At 46.0% G+C, this 22,634-nt stretch overlaps 2 protein-coding genes across 2 annotated transcripts in view; one reads left to right on the top strand and one right to left on the bottom strand.

Moving 5' to 3' along the window:
• Window positions 1-12,973: 12,973 nt before the first annotated feature.
• On the bottom strand, window positions 12,974-17,566 carry LOC126518012 (mitotic-spindle organizing protein 1-like). Its single transcript, XM_050167853.2, has 4 exons — window positions 17,461-17,566; window positions 17,219-17,373; window positions 15,584-15,654; window positions 12,974-13,459 (listed from the first exon to the last, which is right to left on the bottom strand). The coding sequence occupies exons 1-3, from the start codon at window positions 17,546-17,548 to the stop codon at window positions 15,625-15,627; spliced, it is 273 nt and encodes a 90-aa protein (XP_050023810.1). The 5' UTR covers window positions 17,549-17,566; the 3' UTR covers window positions 12,974-13,459; window positions 15,584-15,624.
• A 2,139-nt stretch (window positions 17,567-19,705) lies between these two features.
• Window positions 19,706-22,634, top strand: part of LOC126518108 (protein aurora borealis-like) — a 66,403-nt gene continuing 63,474 nt past the window's right edge. The window contains exons 1-2 of the mRNA XM_072285180.1: window positions 19,706-19,720; window positions 21,270-21,539. Coding sequence (XP_072141281.1) covers window positions 19,706-19,720; window positions 21,270-21,539 — 285 coding nt within the window. The remainder of the gene's footprint in view (window positions 19,721-21,269; window positions 21,540-22,634) is intronic.

Raw genomic sequence — 22,634 nt, 5'->3', positions numbered from 1 at the left:
ACTGCAACCGGCTTGGGAGGGGCCTCCACTGTGTCCATGGCCGAAGAGCGTGCGGCAGGCTGAGAAGCTGGCTGTGTGAGCGCCAATCTTCGTATTTCCGCCATCTCGGCGGCTAGCCGACTGATTTCCTGCTTGAACAGAGCGTTTTCCTTCCTAAGACTACCATTGGCACGCCTAAGTTCTTCGAGCTCATTCGTGAGACGCAGGTCGTGCGAGTCTTGAGAGTTGAACGCCTGCGTTTGGTTGCCACGGGCCCTATCGGCCCACGTTAGAGAGGACTCGCCTTTACCGCCGTTGGGGGTCTTCGGACGGGAGCTGTTGGATGAGTCGCTCTCAGTACGGGACTTGGAGCAGCTTCTGGAGCTGGAGCGCGCTGGAGAAGGCGATGTGAGTCGCGATCTCGAGGTAGAGCGACTTCTGGAGCCCCGTCGGCTTGTTGAGCGGCTTCTCGAGCGCAAGCGTCTTCTGCCCCTAAGGCTGGTGCTGGATGAGGCTTGCGGATCGGAGGATCGAACGATCGACGGCGTGGGGAGCTGCTCTTGCTGCCTGGCACGCTCGAAGCGCCGTCGGCGAACAATGTATGGCGTCTTGAATCTATGCGCACACTCTTTGCCGGCTGTAAGGTGCGGACCGCCGCATATCTTGCATTTTGGTGTGCATCGATGCTGCTCATCTGGATTTGGCAGGCTGCATCCCCGACAGATGACGTCGCTCGGTGTTGGACATACATCGGCGCGATGCCCGAGTCTTCCGCAGGCGTGGCATACGTCCACTTGCTTTCGATATAGGGAACATTTCATCAGGAGCGTTCCGTACCTGACAGAATTCGGTACCCGCTGCCCGTCAAAGGCGATGATGATGGTCCCAGTCTGAGCGATTCTCTTGGCTGCTAGTGCAAGAGGATTGTTCTGGTTAACAATCTTGCCATCCACCGTCGCTGGGTCGTCTTGTAACGGTATGCCACGAATGACCCCCTTGCACGTGGAGTGCGGGGCTGTCTCGTACGCGCAGAGTTCGTGGATCTTGCCTGTGATTCGGATTTGCTTGATGCGGGCATATCGATCGGCATTCTCTCGTCTGGGAGTGCTGGCCACCATGATGTTTTGCTGTAAGTTCGGGCACAGAGTGTCTTGTGTGAGCTCGTGCTGGCTGATGCCGGAGGCTGCAAGTATTGCGTCAGCCACCGTGGCCGCTCCAATTTTGGAAATCTTCAGCCCACCTCTTGGTCTAATAACGATCTTCGTGTCTTCTTTGGGAAGAACAGGCATTCGGCTTGCCCTAATAATCTTGGTCTTCAGCGCTGCGCCGCTAGACTTGTAGCTGTGGGGAGCCAAAGGCGTCGCCATGGCGTTCGGGTTAGCTTCCCGCGATTTGGCGCCAGCTCTTCTAGCACCTGCGGTTTGCCATCCCTGCTCTTGAGTGACTTCCCCCGGGAGAATATTTTCTCCCTCTACTTGATATTCCATGATGGTAGCGGACGAGTGGCACTGAGCCGCCCCGGAGGCCAAGGCGTGGTCTCCGAAGTGCTCGTTTGACGCCGCCAACGGATGCACAGGAATGTCCGTAAAATGGTGAAAAGTCACTCACTGTGGCAAAAAGGGTATCCACGTGGTCCTTACAACTTCACGGAAAAGATATGCACAAATAAACATTGGCTCGCGACGATTAAATACAAGAAAAGCTGGGGAAATGCGGGAACCGAAGAACGCGTCTAGACTCGCCGCCTTCTTCTTCTTCCTTTTTCCGGACCAGAGAGATGAGAAATTCGCGTCGCCTCGTATGCACGCTGCTCTTCAGGAGTCCTCACTATACATGGCCTTCCCGTAGCACCGTCACAACAGAAATCAGTTGCCAGGCGGGTTCTTCTTTTACGTACGAAAGTGTAGTTACGTCACTTCCTGCTTAGTACGCTACAGTCAAGCTGCCGTCGCCGCGGCAGATTGCGCAACAGTAATCTTTACCGGGAAACGTACGCGAGGAGCGCTATATACTTGCTTCGCATTGCATGTAGGCGCCGGAGCACCTTATCATCAATTATGTGGTTCGGATGCTTGTTTTGAGCTTGTTCTTTATTGAAAAGTATGCTGCCCTGGATGTTGTATGTGTGATTGCAAAGAATGTAAGCACTGTTCGCTTCACTTTGCGGAGTGATTGTAGCCTCTCCCTTATAGGGGGTATGAGCCATTGCATTTGGGGGAATGAGCCATAGATGATGAAAGTTTTCTGTCGACGTTACGCCACGAAGAAATCCCGGGATCATACCCATAGACAGCTTCGCTGTAAGACATGGGTCGTTTTAACCAAAACGATAGGTAATATTTCCATCAGCAGGGTTATCTCCGTTCATGTTCTGAGCGGTTGTCTGACCTTTAAGATGAGTAAACCAATACTGAGCACCAGGGGTTGGACTGTCTGAAAATGCACATTCGCGAAGCTGCTGCGGGGTATCAAGAGCGGATCTTCGACTGAGTTGTTCGCATGCAGCTGTATACATGTTGCATACTTGCCGAAGCAACAGAAGTCTCACAATGACCACTACAGATGTTAAATAAACGTGACTTTATAAATATCGTGTGTCGCTACATCTTTTAAATGCTATTACCAAGCATTACCATCGACAGTCATTGCGAGATAAGTTGTGCTCTATGTTATTCTTTCATATTTACTACCATATTAATGGGCACCATTATCCAGCACGGCTCTCTGACGGCCTGTCAGTGCCTTCTGAATAGTCAACAGTGGCTGAAAAAACATGGTGTGCTTTCCAAATAGCTGTGGGCTCGCAGGAGGTGCAAATGCTTGGGATGTGGACGTCCTTGGCCTGCATCCCTTTGTCGTAGGCCAAGCATGCTCTTGCTAAATTGAATCATTCTTGGCAGCCTAAAGGGACGCTAAAGTGAAAAATGATTTCTTCTGCATCAGTAAATTACCGTTCTACAACACCAAAGCACCACTCTTACAGCGATAAGACGTTTGGTAAGCCAGAAAAAAGCGCAAGAACGAAATACGGGTGGCGACACCTACTTAAGTTCCCGCACCTGGCGGCTGTGACGTCTTGGATTTTGATGGCACTTTCTAGGGCCTACTAACTATATTTAGCGGTACAGATAGACTACATTGTGTTCTAAAGGAACCAAATATTAAACATTGCAAGTTTCGGGAACCCTTATTCAGCCAACGCGGCCCAAATGCGAAAACATACTTTGGAAATCCTGACGTCACGCTGACGTACCGGCGCTGGGGTTTCGGCGCGAAATTCAAATACTGATACTTAGACCTTCATTTTCTCATCTAATAATCAAACTATTTTTTTAATGACTGCCTGCAGGGTTCTCAAACAATGCTTCATTAGTCTAAACTGATTTATTGTTTCGCTTTAGTGTCCATTTAACTGCTTAAATGTTAAGGAGGTCACTAAAACTAAGTACCTACTTAATACTCAACTCCTTAAAGAAAGTTCAGGAGTAAATTAACTAATAGTTGCTGCGCCTAGATGCACTTCACAGGTGCAACAATGAAAAGTTCGTGTCATTAGAATTGTAGAATGTGTAGAATATTGTGTGTTTATACATATTCTGACATAGGTAGTGACCTATAGAAATATAATGAAAGAGCCGTATTGAGCAGAAATTGGGAAACATAATAAATTGACTAAGTCTAGTTTAGTCTAATTGGTAAACTTACTGGGGCAGTTTCCCTTCAAATAAACATTTAGCGTTCCAGGATTGTGTCCATTCCATTCCAAATTCATTCCGGAAACTCGGGCTCTCATTCCATTCCCGAAACTCGGGCTCTCATTCCATTCCCATTCTATTCAGGGCTTTTGAATGTGGAATGATCCCTGAATCATTCCAACTCCGCAGTAGCCACAACATATCTCTGGTACTAACCATGGCAAATTCACCTGTAACTTTTTACAAAATCGCGGTCAAACTATACAGTAAACAAATGCCACCATGTGCAGCTTTTGCCTTCTGTAATACCATACCACTTTGTTGAAACAATCTTCATCCATACAAGTATGTGGAAAATGGCGGCTATAGTTTTTAACACATATGTATTGGTAAGTTTTCCAATGTTATAAATGTATTGTTTTCATTGCTCGGTTCTAAAATTTCCACAGTGACCACCAACTTTCTGAAAAATATTGCAAATAATCACTTTACAAAAATGCAAATAATCTAAGCTTTTCCTTATTTTTTTACACGCATGCGTTTACACAAAGTTCGTTTCTGGATTGTAAAGATTTTTTTTCACAAGAATGTCATGAGCAGGGAGAACATTGAGTTTTTGCAAAGGAATGTCTAGGTGAGGCTGACATATTTTTCATTTTGAGGACAGTCGTTTATATTGCAAATTTAGAGAAAGTCATATTTTACAGCACTATCACGTAAAAAGAAAAAAAAATTTAATATCTCATTTAACTGGAGATATTCATCATCGAATTTCAATGCTCTGTCCCAGCAATGTCAACACCCGAGTGGGCTATGAGCTCAAGAAATTCTGTGACGAAAAGCGTTATGAAGTTTTGAACTGAAAGTCACCACCAGTCTTGGCAGATACTGACACGGGACGTTTTCTCAGACAAGCATCTGCCGTGGTATGAGATATCAGTATTTGGCATGGCATGCATTCATTAAAACTTCGTCAATACACCTCATTCTCGACCTCATTTTGTAAACTGTTTTGTGCGGCCAAAGGCATTGCCAGAAATACTGCCTAGTACCCAGGCGGTGCTTCAGTGCTTTGCTTTTTCACGAACATTTTGCGACATGCAGGTAATTAATTCTAATACTTTTACAAGTGTCTGTAACTGTATACACTGTACGTTACTTTCTTTTATTTTCTTCTGATATTGCTACATTTCCTTATTTTACCTCTTAAAACACTTTCGGGGCCGACCCATAGGCCATCGATTATAAATGATCGACGGTTTTGAGCGCGCTGTCACGTTCAAATTTCCGCGCGCTTGGACAAGTAGCCCCCATCTAGGAGCCCGTCGGAAACTAGATGGGTTTCGGCGTAGTTTGTTGTTTTCCAGCAGGCGGCGATACGTGAGAGAGCGTCGTAAGCGCGATTGATTGATGGATTGATTGATTGAAAACTTTATTATTCCACCGAGCTGGGGTCCCCGCCTCTTATCCTACACGTAGGTAGAGGGGAGGACGAAGCAGTCCCCGCGCGTTGAGGACGGTGACTCTTCACGGCCTCAACGGCCAGGCAGATTGCTCGACGCTGGTCGTCTTCAGAATCACTCTGGAGCAAGGCCTCCCAGGCTTCTCTACTGTCAATGTTTTCCTTGGCCCCTGGGGAGCCAGCACACTCCCATATTATATGGTCTAGCATACCATTTCGCTTAGAAATTTTGCAGAGGGCGTCGTTATAGTCCCTCGTCTGTGTTAAGTATATCCAATGTGGTGATGTATAATTGTTTCCCTGGAGGCGTCGCCAAATGCGAGCGTCCTCCAGAGAGAGAGACCGATGCGGAGGCGGAAAGATTCTTCTTTCGGCTTCGTAATGATCGACAATTTCCCTGTACGTGATGATGCTATCTTTTATCCTTGGAACTGGCTGCTCTAGAGTTGCCCGTTGGTAGAGTGTTCGGTGGTAGAGTGCTCGGGCGAGCTCGTGAGCGGCTTCCTTGCCTGGGACTTCTTCATGGGCCGGTACCCAAATAAAAGTTATGTCCCTCCTGCGAGGGTTTTTGTGTAGAATGTGGAGGGCTTCTTCCGAGATTCTCCCTTTGTTAAAATTTCGGATAGGTAATTTTTTATCGCATAAAATTACTCCCGCTTTTGTACCCGCACAAGCGAGCGCTACTGCAACCTCCTCGGCTGTACAGGCATCCCTCGTGCACGTGGAGCACGCTATCTTAACGCACCCGTCGCCGTCAACCACCGTCGATACCGCAGCCCCGTCTCTGCCGCAAGCGGCGTCCACGCACGCTACTTTATGCGCCGGTGTGTTTTTAAGTTTATTTACTAGAGTCTTAGCCCTGTGAGCTCTCCTCTCTTTGTTGTAGATAGGATGCATATTTCTAGGTAGGGGGGTGATTCGGAAGCGTTTACGCACGTCCAACAGAATGCCTTTCTTGTCAGTCGGGGCACCCCTGTCGCATTGGATTCCTACCCATTCCATGATTTTTCTCCCTGTTTTAGACTGACCTAATCTTTCCAACTGAGACACTCGTACTGCCTCAGTGAGCTCAACTAGCGTGTTGTGAACTCCCATGTTGAGAAGGAGGTCTGTCGAGGTCGAGTCTGGGAGCCCTAGGGCTCTCTTAACGCTCTTCCTAATGATCGCATCTATTTCCTCCTTTGCTTCTCGTTTAAACACAAGATACGGTGTGGCATACGCTATACGGCTGGTAATGAAGGCTTGTAAGCGCGATTCCGCTGCTTCGGCAACGGATTTTTTTGACTGACCGAGCAGCGAAGAGTCTGACGACGAATTCGGCAGCTCCGATTTCATTTCTAACTCTGATTCGGGCGATGACGAACCGCGGACTTCATCTAGTAGCCGAAGGTGAGCATAGTTCCACGTTCAGTTGTCTCTGGAGTAGGTAAACGGGCTCGCTATATGTTCTCATTATTTTATCTCTACTTTGTAGGCTCTCGACAAGCTGCAATAATGATCTGCTGCCGCCAGCGCAGAAGCGGATCGAGTTTTCACCGAGACGGGAACCCGGCGTGTACTTGGACGCTGATGCGGGCGTGGCGCTCAGAAGCGGAGAAAAAGAAATTCTGACTGCTCTGGACTTCTTTTTTCTGTTTTTTCTCGATGAACGTGATCGAAACCATTTGCGAAAACACGAACAAATATGCTTGGACTCACATTTTGGAGAAACCAACGCATGATTGTTTCGACGGATGTTGAGAAGAAGTCATCCCAAGTGAAATGCTGAAGTTTATCGGACTCGTAATTTACATGGGCATTGTGAAGGTTCCTCGGCTGAAGTTGTATTGGAATGTAGGAAATCTGTACAGTGGTCTGCTCCCACCACGGATCACGCGGCGACGCCGGTTTATAGCTCTCCTTGCAATGTTGCATGTTGCACACTTGGACGATGTGAGTCAAAATTCAAGAGGAAAGCTCCGATATATGTGGTGGCTCCTGGAGCACATGAACGAAGTGTCGGCAAACCATTACCAGCCACATCGCTATCTTTCCGTGGATGAGCGCATGCTCAAATCGAAAGGGCGGTCAGGCATCCGACAGTACATCAAAGATAAAGTAACAAAATGGGGCGCCCCATTTTGTTACAACTTGCAGCGCTACAAGCTGTGGGTCCTAGCTGACCCTGCAACCGGATATACTCTGCAGTTCAGTGTGTATACCGGTAAGCGTGAGCAGCCAGGGCCTCATAGGCTGGCTTTCGATGTAGTTTGCCTGATGTGTTACAAATATCTTGATCAGGGCGGCAGGATCTTTACGGACAATTTTTACACATCTACGCGCTTGTTTAGTCATCTTCTCAACCGAAAAACATTGGCTTCCGGAACCACACACAAGGATTGCCGAGGATTTCCTGCCGAACTGAAGGACACACGATGGGAAAAAAAAGCTCGGCGCGGCGACATTCGATGGTTGCGCGATCAGAATATTCTGTACCTTCAGTGGAAAGACCGGCGTGTTGCCAACGTGATGAGCACGGTTCATACTGCAAATGACACGGTCACCGCAAAAAGAAAGGAAAGAAGCCAAAACTCCTGGACTCGGGTATCTGTAACAGAGCCTCTGCTGATCCATGATTATAATGGTGGCATGCTAGGCATAGATAAATCGGATCAAATGATCGGCTATTATAATGGTCTAATGAGAAAGCGTGCAGTGGTGGAAGACTGTTCTTCCACTGCGTCGATATTGCATGCATGAACAGTTTTTATGCTGTTCCCAGCTCGCCGCACGTTGCACCCAGAGATTCCCGGGCTGGCACGTACTGCCGGGTTTGACCACCTAGCTTCTAGAGAAGAGCTCATTCAGCAGCTTCTGAATCTTGACGGTGCCAAGCAAGCTCTCACGCCTCCACCATCCGTCGCATAACATGCACACCAAAAGCCGGGAAAACTGGCAAAACGCAGAAACTGCAATCTGTGCTATGAACAGAAGAAAATCGAGCTCAATACAAATGTCTTTTTGCAGCACATGCCAGGTTCATTTGTGTTTTATGACTACCCGGAACTGTTTGGTCGAGTGGCACAAGAACCGTGGGAACTGAGCGCTGACCATTGGCGCCAGAGTTCACACACAAAAAAAGACAGTTGTAGATAGGCATGCTAAATTTTCACAAGCAAGAAATGAGGCAATGTACCACATTTTGTACATCTTGGATTTTTTTATTGTTTTTTCACTTGTATATCCATGCCTTTTCCAACTTTTTTATCTTGTTCTCTCAGAAAATCCTGAATTTGAGAAATTTTCCTAATATTATAAATCACTTTTAAGTCTAATATTTGTTTATGTGTGAAAGACCATCTGATTAGCTAAATTTTGATATACATTACAGCAATATAGCGCAGTGACTATTTGTAATAAAAAATAATTTCCGACACCCATCAGAATTGCCTGTTTCTTCCACGGTTTCGAAAAAATTAATTGCATTACTTGATTGACCTGTTAAGCACTTTATTGGCATTAATGTACGACTTGCTGTAAAATGTCACTTGCTAAACAAACATTATTTTTGGTATTTTGGTGATATGTACTCCGAATAATTTCATTGTAACCAGCTGACCCATCAAGTAAAAGCCTACTTTTTAAGTTCTTTCAGTCGTCATACATTTTTTACAAGGCAATTGCATGATATAGTGCATTTATGGGCATAGCTTAGAAAAGCTGTTAGTAGATAACCACTTTACTGCATATTTTTTGAGTGTGTGTTAATTCTAAAAGCTATTGTCAGTAGACCTTAACAGCGTTCGCATACATGGCGTTATCAGGAGTCATCCGTGACTCAACAATACATAACACGATCAGCTAATGCAGCTAGCTGTCCTGCTTGACAGCACTCACTGTACACAGGAAGAATAAAATAATTTGTGTTTGTCTTTATTCAGTTAGTAGTACTTGTTATTGTGGGAGCATTGTTAAGGGGCATCAAAAATTCAATAACGCTACAAAGTGAAATGCAAAGCAAGATAACTGGGTGGATTTTCTTAAGGACAACACAGAAATCAACATCTATGGTGAATGTTGTTCTTAAAAGACCATTCAACATTGATTACTTTTGTACTTTTCACTCAATCTTTGCAAGATTGCATTTTTTGTGTGCATCCTCCAATAAAGCAATTTGCTTCATTGTTTACCTGGTTGGCCTAGCGACTTAGTTGCAAGAAGACAGCAAACCCAGTCTACGTTTGGACAGCAAGTAACTTCTTTGATGATAGGTTGCACATACAACGGGTAGTGTATGAGCTGCTGTGTAATTTCTGTAACTGGCACATTTGTCATGAAGTGACTGTATGTCGGTGAGGTCACTCATACGTGCACTAAAGTCGGAACCGCCTGTGAGTCTGAATTAGTTGTGATGATGCTGAGCAGGTGCGAATCAAAGTGAGTCCTCACGTGTAATTTTCGAGCGGAATGAGATGAAGTTAGTCTGTGTGGCGCGAGTCCAAGTTAGAGTGGGCCTGAACATGCCGCAGTCTATGCGAGTCTGAACCCATGAAACTTTATGAAAAATCTACGTGCACCCAAGTGCTCCTCACCAGTCCCCATAGCAAATTTTGGTTATATGCTGGAAGTTGTTACATGTCCTCTAGGGAGCGTTCTGCTGCAAAAAAATTTTCAGATTGGCTCACTAATATCCGAGATAAATTATTTCAGTGCTGCGAACACATGATTTCAGCAGGTGGGCTCCACTGCCAAGCAAGACTCTTCTCGACTCGCCCCGTCTAGCCTACTCAAGCGAAATTCCTTCCCTGCGTTCTCCCATACCGGACCTCGAGGATCGTGTGACGCATACGTTGCAGGTCTCACCTTCATTTTTTTTTCGCTCCTCACTTTTTTTTTTTTTTTTTTGGTGCAACGCACTTACGCCGACGTCGTCATGCGCAAGCTGTTGTCTCGTTCGCGCAGCGCACAATTTAGAACGCTGTGTACAGGGAAAAATGACTAGCGGTATACATAATTCAGTGCTACACGAATACTCGGGCAGGACAAGTGGATCGCAGAGCACGATCCCGCGCTGGAACACCGTAGAAAATGGCAGTTTCAGTACATGCACACGTGACCGCATGACCGTGGAAACAAGCAGACGAAGTGGAAGTACATCTCTCTCGCTTCGGTGCAAAGTAAAACAAAAACACGCAGACATTCAGTTTGTGTGTTTTATTATTTCTCTAAACTTCTATTCAATTCAAGCAACAGATTGCACAGATAACAGATATTGTCTTGAATAATTCTCGGGGTCGCGTGTCGCCAGGAGAAACGTCGCAGTGCGGACACGACTACGTCACCGTCCGGCTTGGAGCGTGGCGGCCGCGAAAATAAAACAGTATTCAGTGTGAAATTTCAGATCATTCCGCGGCGCATAGCGATGTAATACTTTGCAGACATGATCATTATTGCGCAATATATGCTCTGCGCTTGTAACAGGGTGTCTACCAAGTTGACATTTCCAAATTCCCTGAGTTTTCCAGGTTTTCCCTGAGTGCCATTGAAAATTTCCCTGAGTGATGCAGAACTATGTTTTATGTCAAGACGGGCTGAAACCATATCACCCGATGCTGTCACTCTCTAGTAAGCTACAGAAAAAAATTTAAAAAAACCGACTCAATCTCATTTGAATACTAAGGAGTAGTGTTCATGTTATTCAAAAAGAGATCTAATAGAAGGGGGGTTAGTAAAATGCCAGCAAATAAAATGTCTTCAAAAAAGATTGCAAATGGAGCCGGACATTCTCAAATACGAATAAAAAGAGATGGATATAGAAGCAAATATTTTCGAATATGAGCTATTTCTATCAACTGATAGCAAGCTCAGTGGTATTAGGCCCGAACTCTGTCACAATTGAGATTCTCTCTCAACAGCTCGTAAGTCAACCTCAACTGTCCTGACATACTCTCAGCCCGCGCACGACTCTTGAGTATTGTGTTTCACTGCTTTAACGAGTTTATTTTGGTTTGGATGAGAGACACTTGCAGCTCGGCATTAGCCAAAACTTAATTTTTTGAGCGCTGGCTCCTTCAAAACGGCGGCAGCAAGCTTCCTTTCCTGTTTATTCCTCAATGTGTAGGTCATTTCTGTTCTTGTTTTCCTTCCGCCACTCGTTCGCCCCAAAGACCATTTGAAGTATCTTGGTCAGTTGCACAGTCTACGGCCGATTTTTCGAACTCCCAGGGGCCGCGAAAACGTCTGAAAAATCGGCCAGCTGAAAAAAAAATAAATGCGTGTCATTTAGTGCCTTTAGGGGCTCAAACCGCCACAGGCACGTTCGAAAACGCTCTGAAGGCCTGTCGGTACACATATTAGGCATCTCGGTGCTCGTACTGGGACAGGAAATACCGGGTGCACGCCTGTATAATGCATACTGTGTTCCGTGGCAATAGCCCCTTCCCACGCTTGTTATGCTTCACTGCAATACTTTTGCGTATGCTTCACCAAGTAACATTTCTGTACAGAGGCGAAGCTAATTTTCAGGAACCGGCATTATGCAACGCACCGTGTTTTCCAAGTTTCTAAGCCAATCGCGAGGACCACAAAGGTGGAGTCCGTGCCATTGCTGACAGCAGCTAATTCTTTCAATAAAAAACTCGGCATCCAACGGCAAGAAGCTTCATAGCGAACATAGAAGTAGCTAGGCCTAACGTTGCCGCAGTGGCGGCAATGGCTGCCAGCGGATCTCCGTGCGAGAGTGCCGGTTCGAGGTGGCGAAGTAATCAAAATGGCAGCGGTGGTGCCTTTGATTATTGCCGTTTCGGACCTGCGGTCACGGCAAAACGTCCGGAAAATCGGACGGCGAAGAGTTCTTGCGTCGGAAATGTCACACGTTCTGATACGTTGACTTTATGGGGTACGTGGCGGTGCCGCGAAGCCGTCCAAATTATCGGGAATCCGGAAAGTCGGTCGTTGACTGTACACTGGCAACTCCTCCAGCCGACGACAGAGCGTCAAAGACGATTCATTACGATTCCTGTCTGTTACTCGAGCCAGCATTACCGCGACTTTCGACCCTTTCAATAAAATTGCCGCTAATTTTTCCTGATAGTGGCCCAAATTCCCTGAGTTTTCCCTGACTTTTTCCAGACTACTCAAAATCCCTGAGAATTCCCGGTTTTCCCGGTTGGTAGACACCCTGTGTAAGCTCAAGATGGCCAGACCTGGCGAAGGGCCTTTTAAGAGGAAGCCTTAGCTTGGGTCCAACTGCGACATAGCCTATTCAAATACATATCAAATGCAAAAACCTTTTTCTAAGATAGTCCCTGAACCAATTTTAATAAAATTTGTTGAATTTGGAAGAGACAGTTAAATTCTAGTAACTGTGGGAAGCAGAATTTCGATTTAGAGCCTAAATTTTGTTAAAAAGATTTTCAAAAATTTGAAAGTTCGAAAAAAAAAAAGACGCACGAAGTTTACAAATTGAAAGCTCTGCATCAAGAACAGATATCGCAGTTCTGGTGTCTGCACAAGAATCATAAGCATGCTCTAAAAATTGGGCGTTTTATAACGAATGCTTGAAAGTTGGCAGCTTGTGTGTAAGCCAGGCAGTCTGCAAGGTTGTCAAGAGCACGATGCCAGAGAAGATTGTAAACGACAGCTGCAGGCCCATAGAAGATACAGAAATGAACAGTAACATTGTCACTGTGCTCGTCCCGAGTACTTGCCTGGAACAAGCCGTCCTCTTCCATTGAGCTCTACATACAATGTGGGGTTGAGTTTTGGCATGTATGGACTTCCTCTGATCCTTCCACTTTTCTTTCAGAGCAAATGCAGACACGATTCTTTAAGGCCTCCCAGAAACATTTTCAATACCTTGACACTGCATTGCAATCTTTTATTGCTGTGAGTGAATTGTTCAAGGTTTCCAAAATTAAAGCAAACTATCCTAAGATGTGTCAGACAATAAATTAAGAAGGTAAATAAACAGGTTGCATATATTCCAGCATATGATGCCACTGTTCGGTAACAATGTTGACTTAATTTTTGCTACCTGGAGTTGAAGGGAGGTCTGGACACCCCCAGTAAAAGTAACACTGATCCCGTAATGCTATGTTGAATGGACAGCACACGAGAAAGCCTTAAGTGCATTTCAGAAACAACTTGTATGCCGCTGGCCGCTTCCTCGTGGTTCACTTGCGGACACATGGCGGCCCAGAAGTGTGGTGCTTCTGCCTTTGACGAAAAGACTCAGTGACCGAAGCGCACAGGTGCCACAGAGTTTTGAAGCAGCTACGCAAAGCCGTTCTCATTGATTTGCAGAGTAGCGAGCAGGGGTAACCACAGCCACTCCTGGAGTAATCTGCAACAAAGTTTTAAAACTGATATCTTGGACAGGCTGGACGAAGCACTATAGAGAATCACTAAACAAGTTTACACTTGTAAAGTATTCCTTTAATTAAGACTCTGGTTTCGTGAATTTCACTATATGACAATGATCACTATAAAAAGAAGTTAAGGACATGGTTCCATTTCACTTATTTCACACTGAGACCTCAGTGACTATACACCAGAGCAATGTCATGGATTTCAAAATGTTTTGCACTCACCGGGGTGGGGGGGTATGAGGAGGGGGGTGCACTGCAGCACAGTAAAAGTTCTCGGAACTAGCAATGTTTTTTGGCTTCTTTACAACACAATCTAGTACATATTTACCACTTCAAAGTTAACTAAGCCGGAGCATGTGCTGTCAAATCCATGACTTCACAGTGAGCTGGTGCAGGAACTTCAAGGCAGTGGCGCCACCTGCCTTTCGTTATTGTACTTCTTTTTTATTGCTTTTTAAGCCTCTCCTCATCGCATGAGTGGCTTTTGCAGTATCAAAAGAGCATAATTTACTACAAATACAACTAAACTTTATTTACACTTTGGTGTCTCCTTAAGGCACTCTAAAGTGAAACATTCAATCAGCTTCTACCAGCAAAGATACAACTCAAAGCTCTACACTCTCAGAATTATACACGTCCTATGGTGCAATGTTGTCCCACAGCAATAATAGTCTAGTTTACAATTTTATTTGCTAATGCTCCGCAACCAGTAGTACTGTCCTGTGAGAAATGCCACGCCACACCATTACGATGCAAACATGCAACTGACAAATAGGCAAATGCAGGTGGCATTCCTGATATGGTGTGCATGAAAAAATTTAAACCATAATTAACTATTGCTTTTAGGAGTGCATTTGAACTTCTTGGCAAAAAGGGGTTAATTACTAGAAAATCTAATGCTGCTGACATTAGCATGGTGCCATGGACTTTGCTGAATTTTCGTGCATTTGAGCTGTTGCTCTGCCAAATAAGTTGAGAAAAAAAAAGTAATAGAAGATCAGTAGATCTCAGTGATTACACTGCAGGATTTTTAGTTGTTATTGCAAAAAAGAAGAAAAGAAAGAAGTTCATCGGTTTTAAAGAACTTTAAGGCTTGAAAACACATGTTGAAGGATTAAAGCACCATGATGTCTGGCAACTAGAAGAGAAAACACTGTTTTAGACAACAAGAAAGCATTCATTTTATTGTGCACCGAGTGAAAGTATGAAGTGCACATTGAGCCTTTTTCAAATAAACCATCACGAGCCACCACAAACAACATGGCTCCTACCACAAAAATACTAATCAGATCACATGGGCTGCAATCTTCGCTTGCATAACCTCATAATCAGCACGTAAATAAAATTCATGAAGCTTCTCAGCTGGAAGCAACATTCAAGGATTTTTGAGCACTCTGTGAAACTCAAGGCCTTGAACGTGGAAGTTTCATTTCAGATTCAAGGGCGTTGAAAGGTATCAAGGATCACTACAAATCCTGCTCTCACTCAAAATCACACAGCAAACACCACCACCTAGCTTTCTCCTCAAAAATGGCACTAACTTTTTGAACAACTTTCCTGCAATGCACACAACATCGTCTACACATTGTACTTTCCCTTTATTTTATTATGCACATTTCCTTTAATTTGTTTCAAAATTAACTTGAAAGCAATTATGAAAAATAGCATTATTCCTGATGCATGCGGAATTGTATCGAAGCAGTTTAATAATATTCTTGCCATCAGGGTTTGTAAAAATTGAGACTAATTTGATCAAGATTTATGTGCCGTCACAGACAAAGTGAAGCACCTTTGAAGTGCATTTTAAATAGCAGGAGTTGCAACGAAAATCCAGGCTCTAGCATCTGCATGCCAACTTGCCATACAATGTTAACACCTTTGTCGGTGTTTAGATCATTAAAGGGCACATCACCAGGTTTGGGAACTGCAACCTGCATCATATCTCATGCCGCAGATGCCACGTGCCAGTGATGTGGCAGCGCACACGGGCACCCGTGCCATTTGTTGCCTTAATTTTAGTGCCGTCATTGCGCTGCTTGCCACACTTTGCCGTAGTACCCACAAGCTCAACTATCAACCATTTTGCCAAAAGAACTCACCTTGGAGGCCAGCAGCGTTCTTAAGGAGAAGACCTGCTCAGTCACCGCTCGGCATGTTCAGGGCGCAGGCTCTGCGCAAGAGAAGGGAAGTGACAGTAAGTCGCACATTAAATTGCAGGGTCTCACTGCTGAAACCTGCAAATGAGGCGTCTCAGGTGATAGACAGCCGCATATGCTTATGCTCTCACATTAGCCTCTATGTCCGTGCCCCATTTGTTGCCCCGTCTACAGTGCATGCTACCTTCTAAGGCACTAGGCCCATTTTAGGCATTCTTTAACGCACGCTACCAGCCGCACACTCGCACCTACTGTACTCTATGCTACATCTTACCAGCTCTGTGTAGTGCAACAAAAGCAATGGCCTGCGCCAGAAAACCAGAAGAAGGGCTAGTCCACTGTACGGCTCTGATCATCCCCTGCATGATGCCGACTGAATGGACGCATCATGGAAGGATTAATAGCGCACAATGGGCGAACCCTCCTCCATTCTTTGTAACACATAGCCACCCTTCGTTACTGATTTGCCGACGCGAGGCCTAGCCTCCGCTGCGTGGAGCTTGAGGTGGAGTGCAGCGTCCACGTTTGGAGTGATTTTCACACAGTGGCTAGTTTTAGTGCTGCCGGGTCACAGCATCACGTTTCACCCAGACAGGTTATAGGTGGTGTCCAAACTGCACCAGTATCTTTCGGCTCACTCACATAATGAAGCCCATCATAATGAAACACATTTAATTTAGAAATAAAATTAAACGAAAAAAGGAAAGAAAGAAGGAAATAAAGGAAGTGGATCGAGCGTGTGTGGACTGTGGCTTCGCGTAGTGATGGCCGTACAAGGTGTCATGGAATGTTAGGAATGTATGTACAAGTATTGGGCTTCTACCAAGAGCTTTACAAGCTCGTAGAGGCTTGTCAAAGCACTCCAAATGCAACGATCTTGCATACTCTCCAGGATTGCGGCTTGATGTCCGCACAAAAGCTGGCGTGAGAAGATCGTACCTCCGAGGTCACTGTTTTAGAATCGTCATATCTCGCGATTGGAAAAGCGGAGCACATGATTAACGGGTTGAAATGCATCGCAGACACAGCGGTCAATGAAGACAAATTTTCCAGTATGTTAAGTACGGTGGCGTCAAAGCGGAGCGCATAAGAAACTGTCAGGCAGCATACGACAAACCGGCCAATGGGTTAGCGTTTTGGCCACGCAGTAGACGTAACACGTTGCTCTGACGTCCGGATGGTTTGAATAAAAGCTATTGATGTTTCGTCTCAGAAGATCACAACGATGAAGTGCACGCGCTAGTTGCACTGGCACTTGTGCACGAGCGCGCCTCACCTGGCGAACTTGTGCTTGTTCCAACGCCAAGCAATGTAGCAGTTTCCTGCTGTTATGTTCTTCATTGCTTGAACTTAATAAATCGTCGGCAGCCACCAATGGCTGTGCAGATGCAACACGCCTGAACTAGCAAAGCCACTCGCGCTGCGTGTAGTATTTTGTTTGTCGTTTGGCTTAGTCTTGTTCTGTGGGTGTGTATGCAAACGTTCCTGCGTGCATGACAATCGCAGCGTCAAAGCAAACAGCGGTGTTTACAAACACCAGAAAATGACCAGTTTGATTGCTAAAGACATCACACTGACCCAAGTGGTGACGTTGGGCGCCGTTCGGGCGCGTAGCTCCTTGATGAGGCCGGCCAGAGCTTCGGGGTTTGCGCCACTCTCGCACAGTCGGACACACAGCGCCAGCGACTGTGCGTCCAGGCCTGTGTTGAGCAGTTGGGACATTTCCAACAGCACTGCACGGACAGATTTGATGCGCACTGTTTACTTCCGTTGTACTGGAAAGAAAGCGCACGGCCAGTAAGAGAGAAACCTGTACGAACCATCGAAAGTTTCCTTGAGAGCCTTCCGTCGATCATCAACATTGGGCGCCGCCATCTTACGCGTTTCCAAGTCGGCAGCAGTCGGCATATGGCCAGCAGCTAAGTTATGCCAAGTGCGAGTTTCGTTATGTTCGTGTTTTGTTCTTGCTTATCCGTTCAAAAGGGCGTTATAAGAGTTCTGTTGAAGGCACTCCCAATTTAAACTTTTGTTCAAGATATCTAGTTATTCCATTTAATAAATATTTGCTACAAAAATTGTATCTCAACCAGAAAAAAGAAAACGAAACTCTGCACAAGAACGTCAAATCATCGCGAGCCAAGCGCAGGTTAGCTAATCACAAATCCACCTTTGATTGGTCCTTTTATTTAAACGCGGCAAACGTGATTGGTTACTTCAAAAGAGGCATCTGCAGCGGGTCGCCCGCACACCGGCGCCGCGGTGCCTTTAAATGCCCGGGATCATGGTGCTGTGGCGCGTGGCACAACAATAGATACACTGAAGCACGTCTGATGGGTTCATTCGTGTTAAACTAGTCAAACTTTGATCAAGCTGCGTTTTGCATGACCCATCACAGTTACAGATGTGCGTGGATGACTACTTTTGAGCCCGTCAGCGCCGTCCCACGAAGACGCCTCATCCTTGTCACTCAAAACATGCGCCTTTCTGTGGCAACGACTTCTTGACACTCCTTGCCAGCTTTGCGAGTCCGCTAGCGCTGCGAGTGGTCGAGACACCACAGGGAGGCTGGGGATATTGGAAAGACTGCAGCGTGGTCCCGGAACAGTGCCAATGAATGATTTTAAGCAGTCATTAGTGCGGTAAGTTCTTTGACCTTTCATTGAAGTTGAGCCGGGGTTGTCGCGTACCGTGTTGATCCGGCATGTTCTTTATTTTTCTTAAAAGCAAGGTGTTTAGACTCGGAAGCATGCGTGTTGAGCCGCCGCTGACGAGTTACATTGCGTGTGATGTTGCTGACTTCTATTTAATTTTTCTTGATACTGCAAATTAATGAGGTCGCGGCTCGGATTCCTTGCCGATCCTGTCGTCACCATTGCACTAGAAGTCTCAACACTTAGTTTTTATTTTCATTTTTGGTGTTTTGGACTTGCACGTTCCCTAGATTGCTGTTACTGGCAGTGGCGTAGCCAGGAGGGAAGGTGGGGGGGGGGGGGCATACCGGCCTTGTGCTACCCTCCGAAACAGATTTCTGGCTACGCCACTGGCTATGGGTGCATGGTTTTGTGCTTAGATAAGTCTACGCCCTCCAGCTCAACGGAAGGACACACGGTGTAAATACACGCGGGAAGCAACTTCCCGGATGTTCTGGCGCCAGAGCGCTTCCAGATTTGCAATCGCAGTGGGCTGGCAGTTAATCATATTTAGACCCAACCCACTCTGTAAAAACCGCAGTGCTGCAGGAAAGAAAAAGAAATCGGGAACCCAACATTTAGGAACTCGAGAGTAGGCGTTTACATTCACGGAGTTTATGGACTCCTAAAATCTTTGAACTTTGATTTGCTTCAGAAAGCTTAAATCCACTCGCAGTGCCTAGCTATATATGCTGTTCATTGCTTTTAAGCCTTCTATCCCAGTCAAACACAACAAAGTTTGAAACGACAAATGCTCTTGAGTGCTTCTTTTGTGCATCCCAAACCCGCGTTGCCAAATGATATCCAAATTGCCAAAAGGATATCCTGACAGGTTCCAAGGTAGAGGCTTTCAAACCAAGCAGCCTGCTCCAACTCTGCAGTGACTTCTTTGGTTGACAGCTTGCTTCACCGGAACTAACTAGCACCAATTAAAGGGGCCCTGAAATGCTTTTCTGACTAATCGTAGAATGACACCACTATTAAATTACGTCGCCTCAATAATCTCTGGCTGCAAAAAGCCCCCTAATCGGGAATCCCACCTTCTATCCTTGAAAGCCGTGCTTTGTCGTACTGTGGGTGCGCAGAGCTCATACAAATGATGGCAGTTTGCTATTATAGTAAGCTAACTGCCATAGTTATGAAAGGTGCCGGATCTCAGATGCCATGAACGGAACCAAAGATGTCATGTGCTGGGGAATTTATAGCAATAATAAGGCCACGGACAGCAACAAATGATGCACGTTCCAGTGTGGTTCAGATGCAACAGATTCTTGTTTTTTCAAGTGAGAACTAATTACTATTTTTCTCTTACCATAAAAATCTGGTGAGGGAACAATTCAGGGAATTGCATTTTTGGCTTTGTTTTGTTTGAAGCATGAAAATCGGGAGTGTGCGTTACAGTAGCATGCATAGCATTTTCCAATTTGCCTTGGGGAGTTGGGTGCATGGTGCAACTGAGGCTGCATTAGAATAGAGTAAATCTAGTAATCATTAGAAAAGAGCCAACCAGGGGGGCTATTCTGTAAGAGTCCTCCTAGTGGACTGTCCATTTCGGCCGCTGCTGATTAGATGCAGCTGTACGAGTGAGGAGGAGACGAGTGGCCTCCGCCAATCAGCAGCGGCCATAATGGACAGTCCACTAGGTGGACTCCTACAGAATACCTCCCCCAGTATAGCCTTCGGAGAACACTTTGATCATTGCTTCTGTAGGGTGCAAGAAACACTCCAGTGCTCAAAACTCGAATTATACCTCGCTAACATGCATTTTCTTTCTGGAAATACCCAGCTGCAAATCGCCCTGCAAAGAAAATTTATCGGCAAAATAGAATCTCCCCGCTAACCAAACTTGCCATGCACTTATGCATTACGCTTGCAGCTCTCTCTCGAGTTGACACATTGGCTCTTCCAGCATTGACAACCAGTAAATGAGCGCTGGTTACTGACCAGTTTGTTTGATCTTGTTATCTTTCATTATGCCACCAGCCTTGTTGCAACCACCAACCGCTGCTTAATTCCACTTTGTTTTGCAGGATTATGTTCACTTTGCAAACAGCGTTGCTCTCCTATGTTTTTTGTCACCCGCCTGTTTTGGTCGCAAGTGGTGCGCCATGGCTGCTGGTCGCAGAAACATGTCAATCCGCTTGTTTGGCGATGAATAGGTTTAGACCTGTGATGCTGTCTGTGTAACAATTGCATCATATTTTTCCGGCATAGAATTGCGAGGCTTAATGCTATATTGAATTGCACGATACTTGCATGTATCCCTCATCCTCGGCCTATTTATGTCCACTGCTCCAGGAAGGCTTCTCTTTGCAATCTTCCTGCTGCCCCTGTTTTGTGGCAGCGGATCCTATGTTATGGTTAAAAGTGGTTGGGCGCAATGAAACACGAGGACAAAAGAAGGCACGTGTGATGCACAGGCATCCTATGTGCCTTCTTTTGTCCTCGTGCTTCCCTGTGCTCACCCACCTTTAGTCAAGGTGTGCAAACAAGCCCACATTGCTGCCCTTGTTGCCTATGTTATGCCTGCAAATTTCTGACACTGCCACACCACTTAATTGCCTGCCATCGGTAGCTGCACTTACCTTCTCTTGGCACCCACTCTGCAACTCTACACCACCACCGGTTTTCTGCGCTGCACTGTTACATGGCCTTCCAAATCCATTTTCCCCTCTTAATGTCAATCAGAATATCGACCATTCTCATTTGTTCTCTTGTCCAAAGCATTTTCATCCTGTACCTCAATGTTATGCCTATTGTTTTCTTCCTATTGCTCATTGCATGGTCTTTAACTTCTCTGCGAGTTTTCTTAACCCCCAAGTTTCCTCCCCATTTATTAGTACCTCCCTCACGACTCTGGAGGATGTGTGATGCACTATTTCTTGGTTACTAATGCGAGCAGCGAGAGCTTGCATAGTGTAACATGCAACATAGTATAGATTGGCGGCCTCTCTTTTGTGACTCATTTCAGTGGTAGCGCCAGCAGCACTGATGCTTGCACAGGCGGCGAAGAGGGTGGCTCCTCTGTCAACGGCCCCGCCTCCCCACTCAGTCGGGGCAGCGCATTGGCCGGGGTGGCGCTCCTGGCGACGCCTGGCGACAATGCTAGCAGCAACACCAATCCTTTCGACGTGGAGCCTGAGCAGCTTACACAGCCATCCTGTTCGCCGTCCATGTTCCTGTCGAGAAGCCGTCAGACGCCAGGATCGGTGCGTGTGTGCCAACAGTAGACCCGCTTTTCTAATTTGCACGCTGGCCTTGGCCCGCTGCTTTTATACTTTATAAGGGCTGACTGGGGAGCTAGTTGCTCTGGCATTCTGACTACAATAATTAGTATGAAGCAGTGGACAGACACGTGAAAAAACAAGAAAGGACACACGTCACTATCAACTGCTTAATAACGGGAGACAACCCATTGATAGCTTTGTCTAGAATCTGTCTCTTGACTTCTGGAGCCAAATATTCTAGGCAGGAGCTAAGTCAGCACGTCTTGGTTGGCTTTGTAGGCACTATTTCTTGCAGAGAATGCCCGTCTGTATCAGTGAAGCATTCGCAATCCTGCACACTTTCGAGAATGGTTTTGTGAATGCTGCTGTTTGACATGTGCCATTTTTCTGTTTACGTTCTTGTGAAGGGATGCGTTAATGTGTTGGGGCACATGTGGACCAAATATAGTAAACCCTTGTTAGCTGAAACTCTGGTATCTCAAAATATCGGTTAAGTGAAAATCTATTTCCGGCTGTGGTTTCAGCCCATATGTTTATCATCTCTTAGCTAGAAAAGTTTTTGTGCTGTACTCTGGATACGTAGAAGTCGTGAGTCGCGATACCTGGAAAAAAAGCAACGGGGCAGCGTTGGCAGCATCATTTGCACTTGCTTTTTGCTGGCGGGAGCTCGCTAGCCAAGCCAAGCCAAATGCCGGGCCTGGCAGCACTCCCCCCTCGTCTTTCTCCCTTCTTTCTGTCGCCACTCATGCGCACTTGTTCAGCTGCCCACTGTCGCGTTGCTGTGGCCTCGCATGGCAGCAGCGAGCTGCGAGTTGGTCTTTTCTTTTTCCCCTCTCTCATTTAGGACACTTCCAGTGACGCATCAAATTGGTCGCAGCCTATTATCTCCTTAACCGTTTTGGACAAGAGGCGCTCATTCGTGGCTTTATTGGTGTTTCAATTGACAGATGGCAGTATGTGCCCAGTGGTTTTAGTTCTACATCTGGAACGCATTTTTCATGTGGCAACTGGCGTTTTCAAAATAGTGTCTGATGGAGGTTATGCATGTATCATCAGCTCATCTTCCTGAAAAAGAGG

Source organism: Dermacentor andersoni, chromosome 11, assembly GCF_023375885.2.
Source record: "Dermacentor andersoni chromosome 11, qqDerAnde1_hic_scaffold, whole genome shotgun sequence".
Lineage (NCBI taxonomy): Eukaryota > Metazoa > Arthropoda > Arachnida > Ixodida > Ixodidae > Dermacentor > Dermacentor andersoni.
This window is presented reverse-complemented; position numbering and strand designations above follow the sequence as displayed.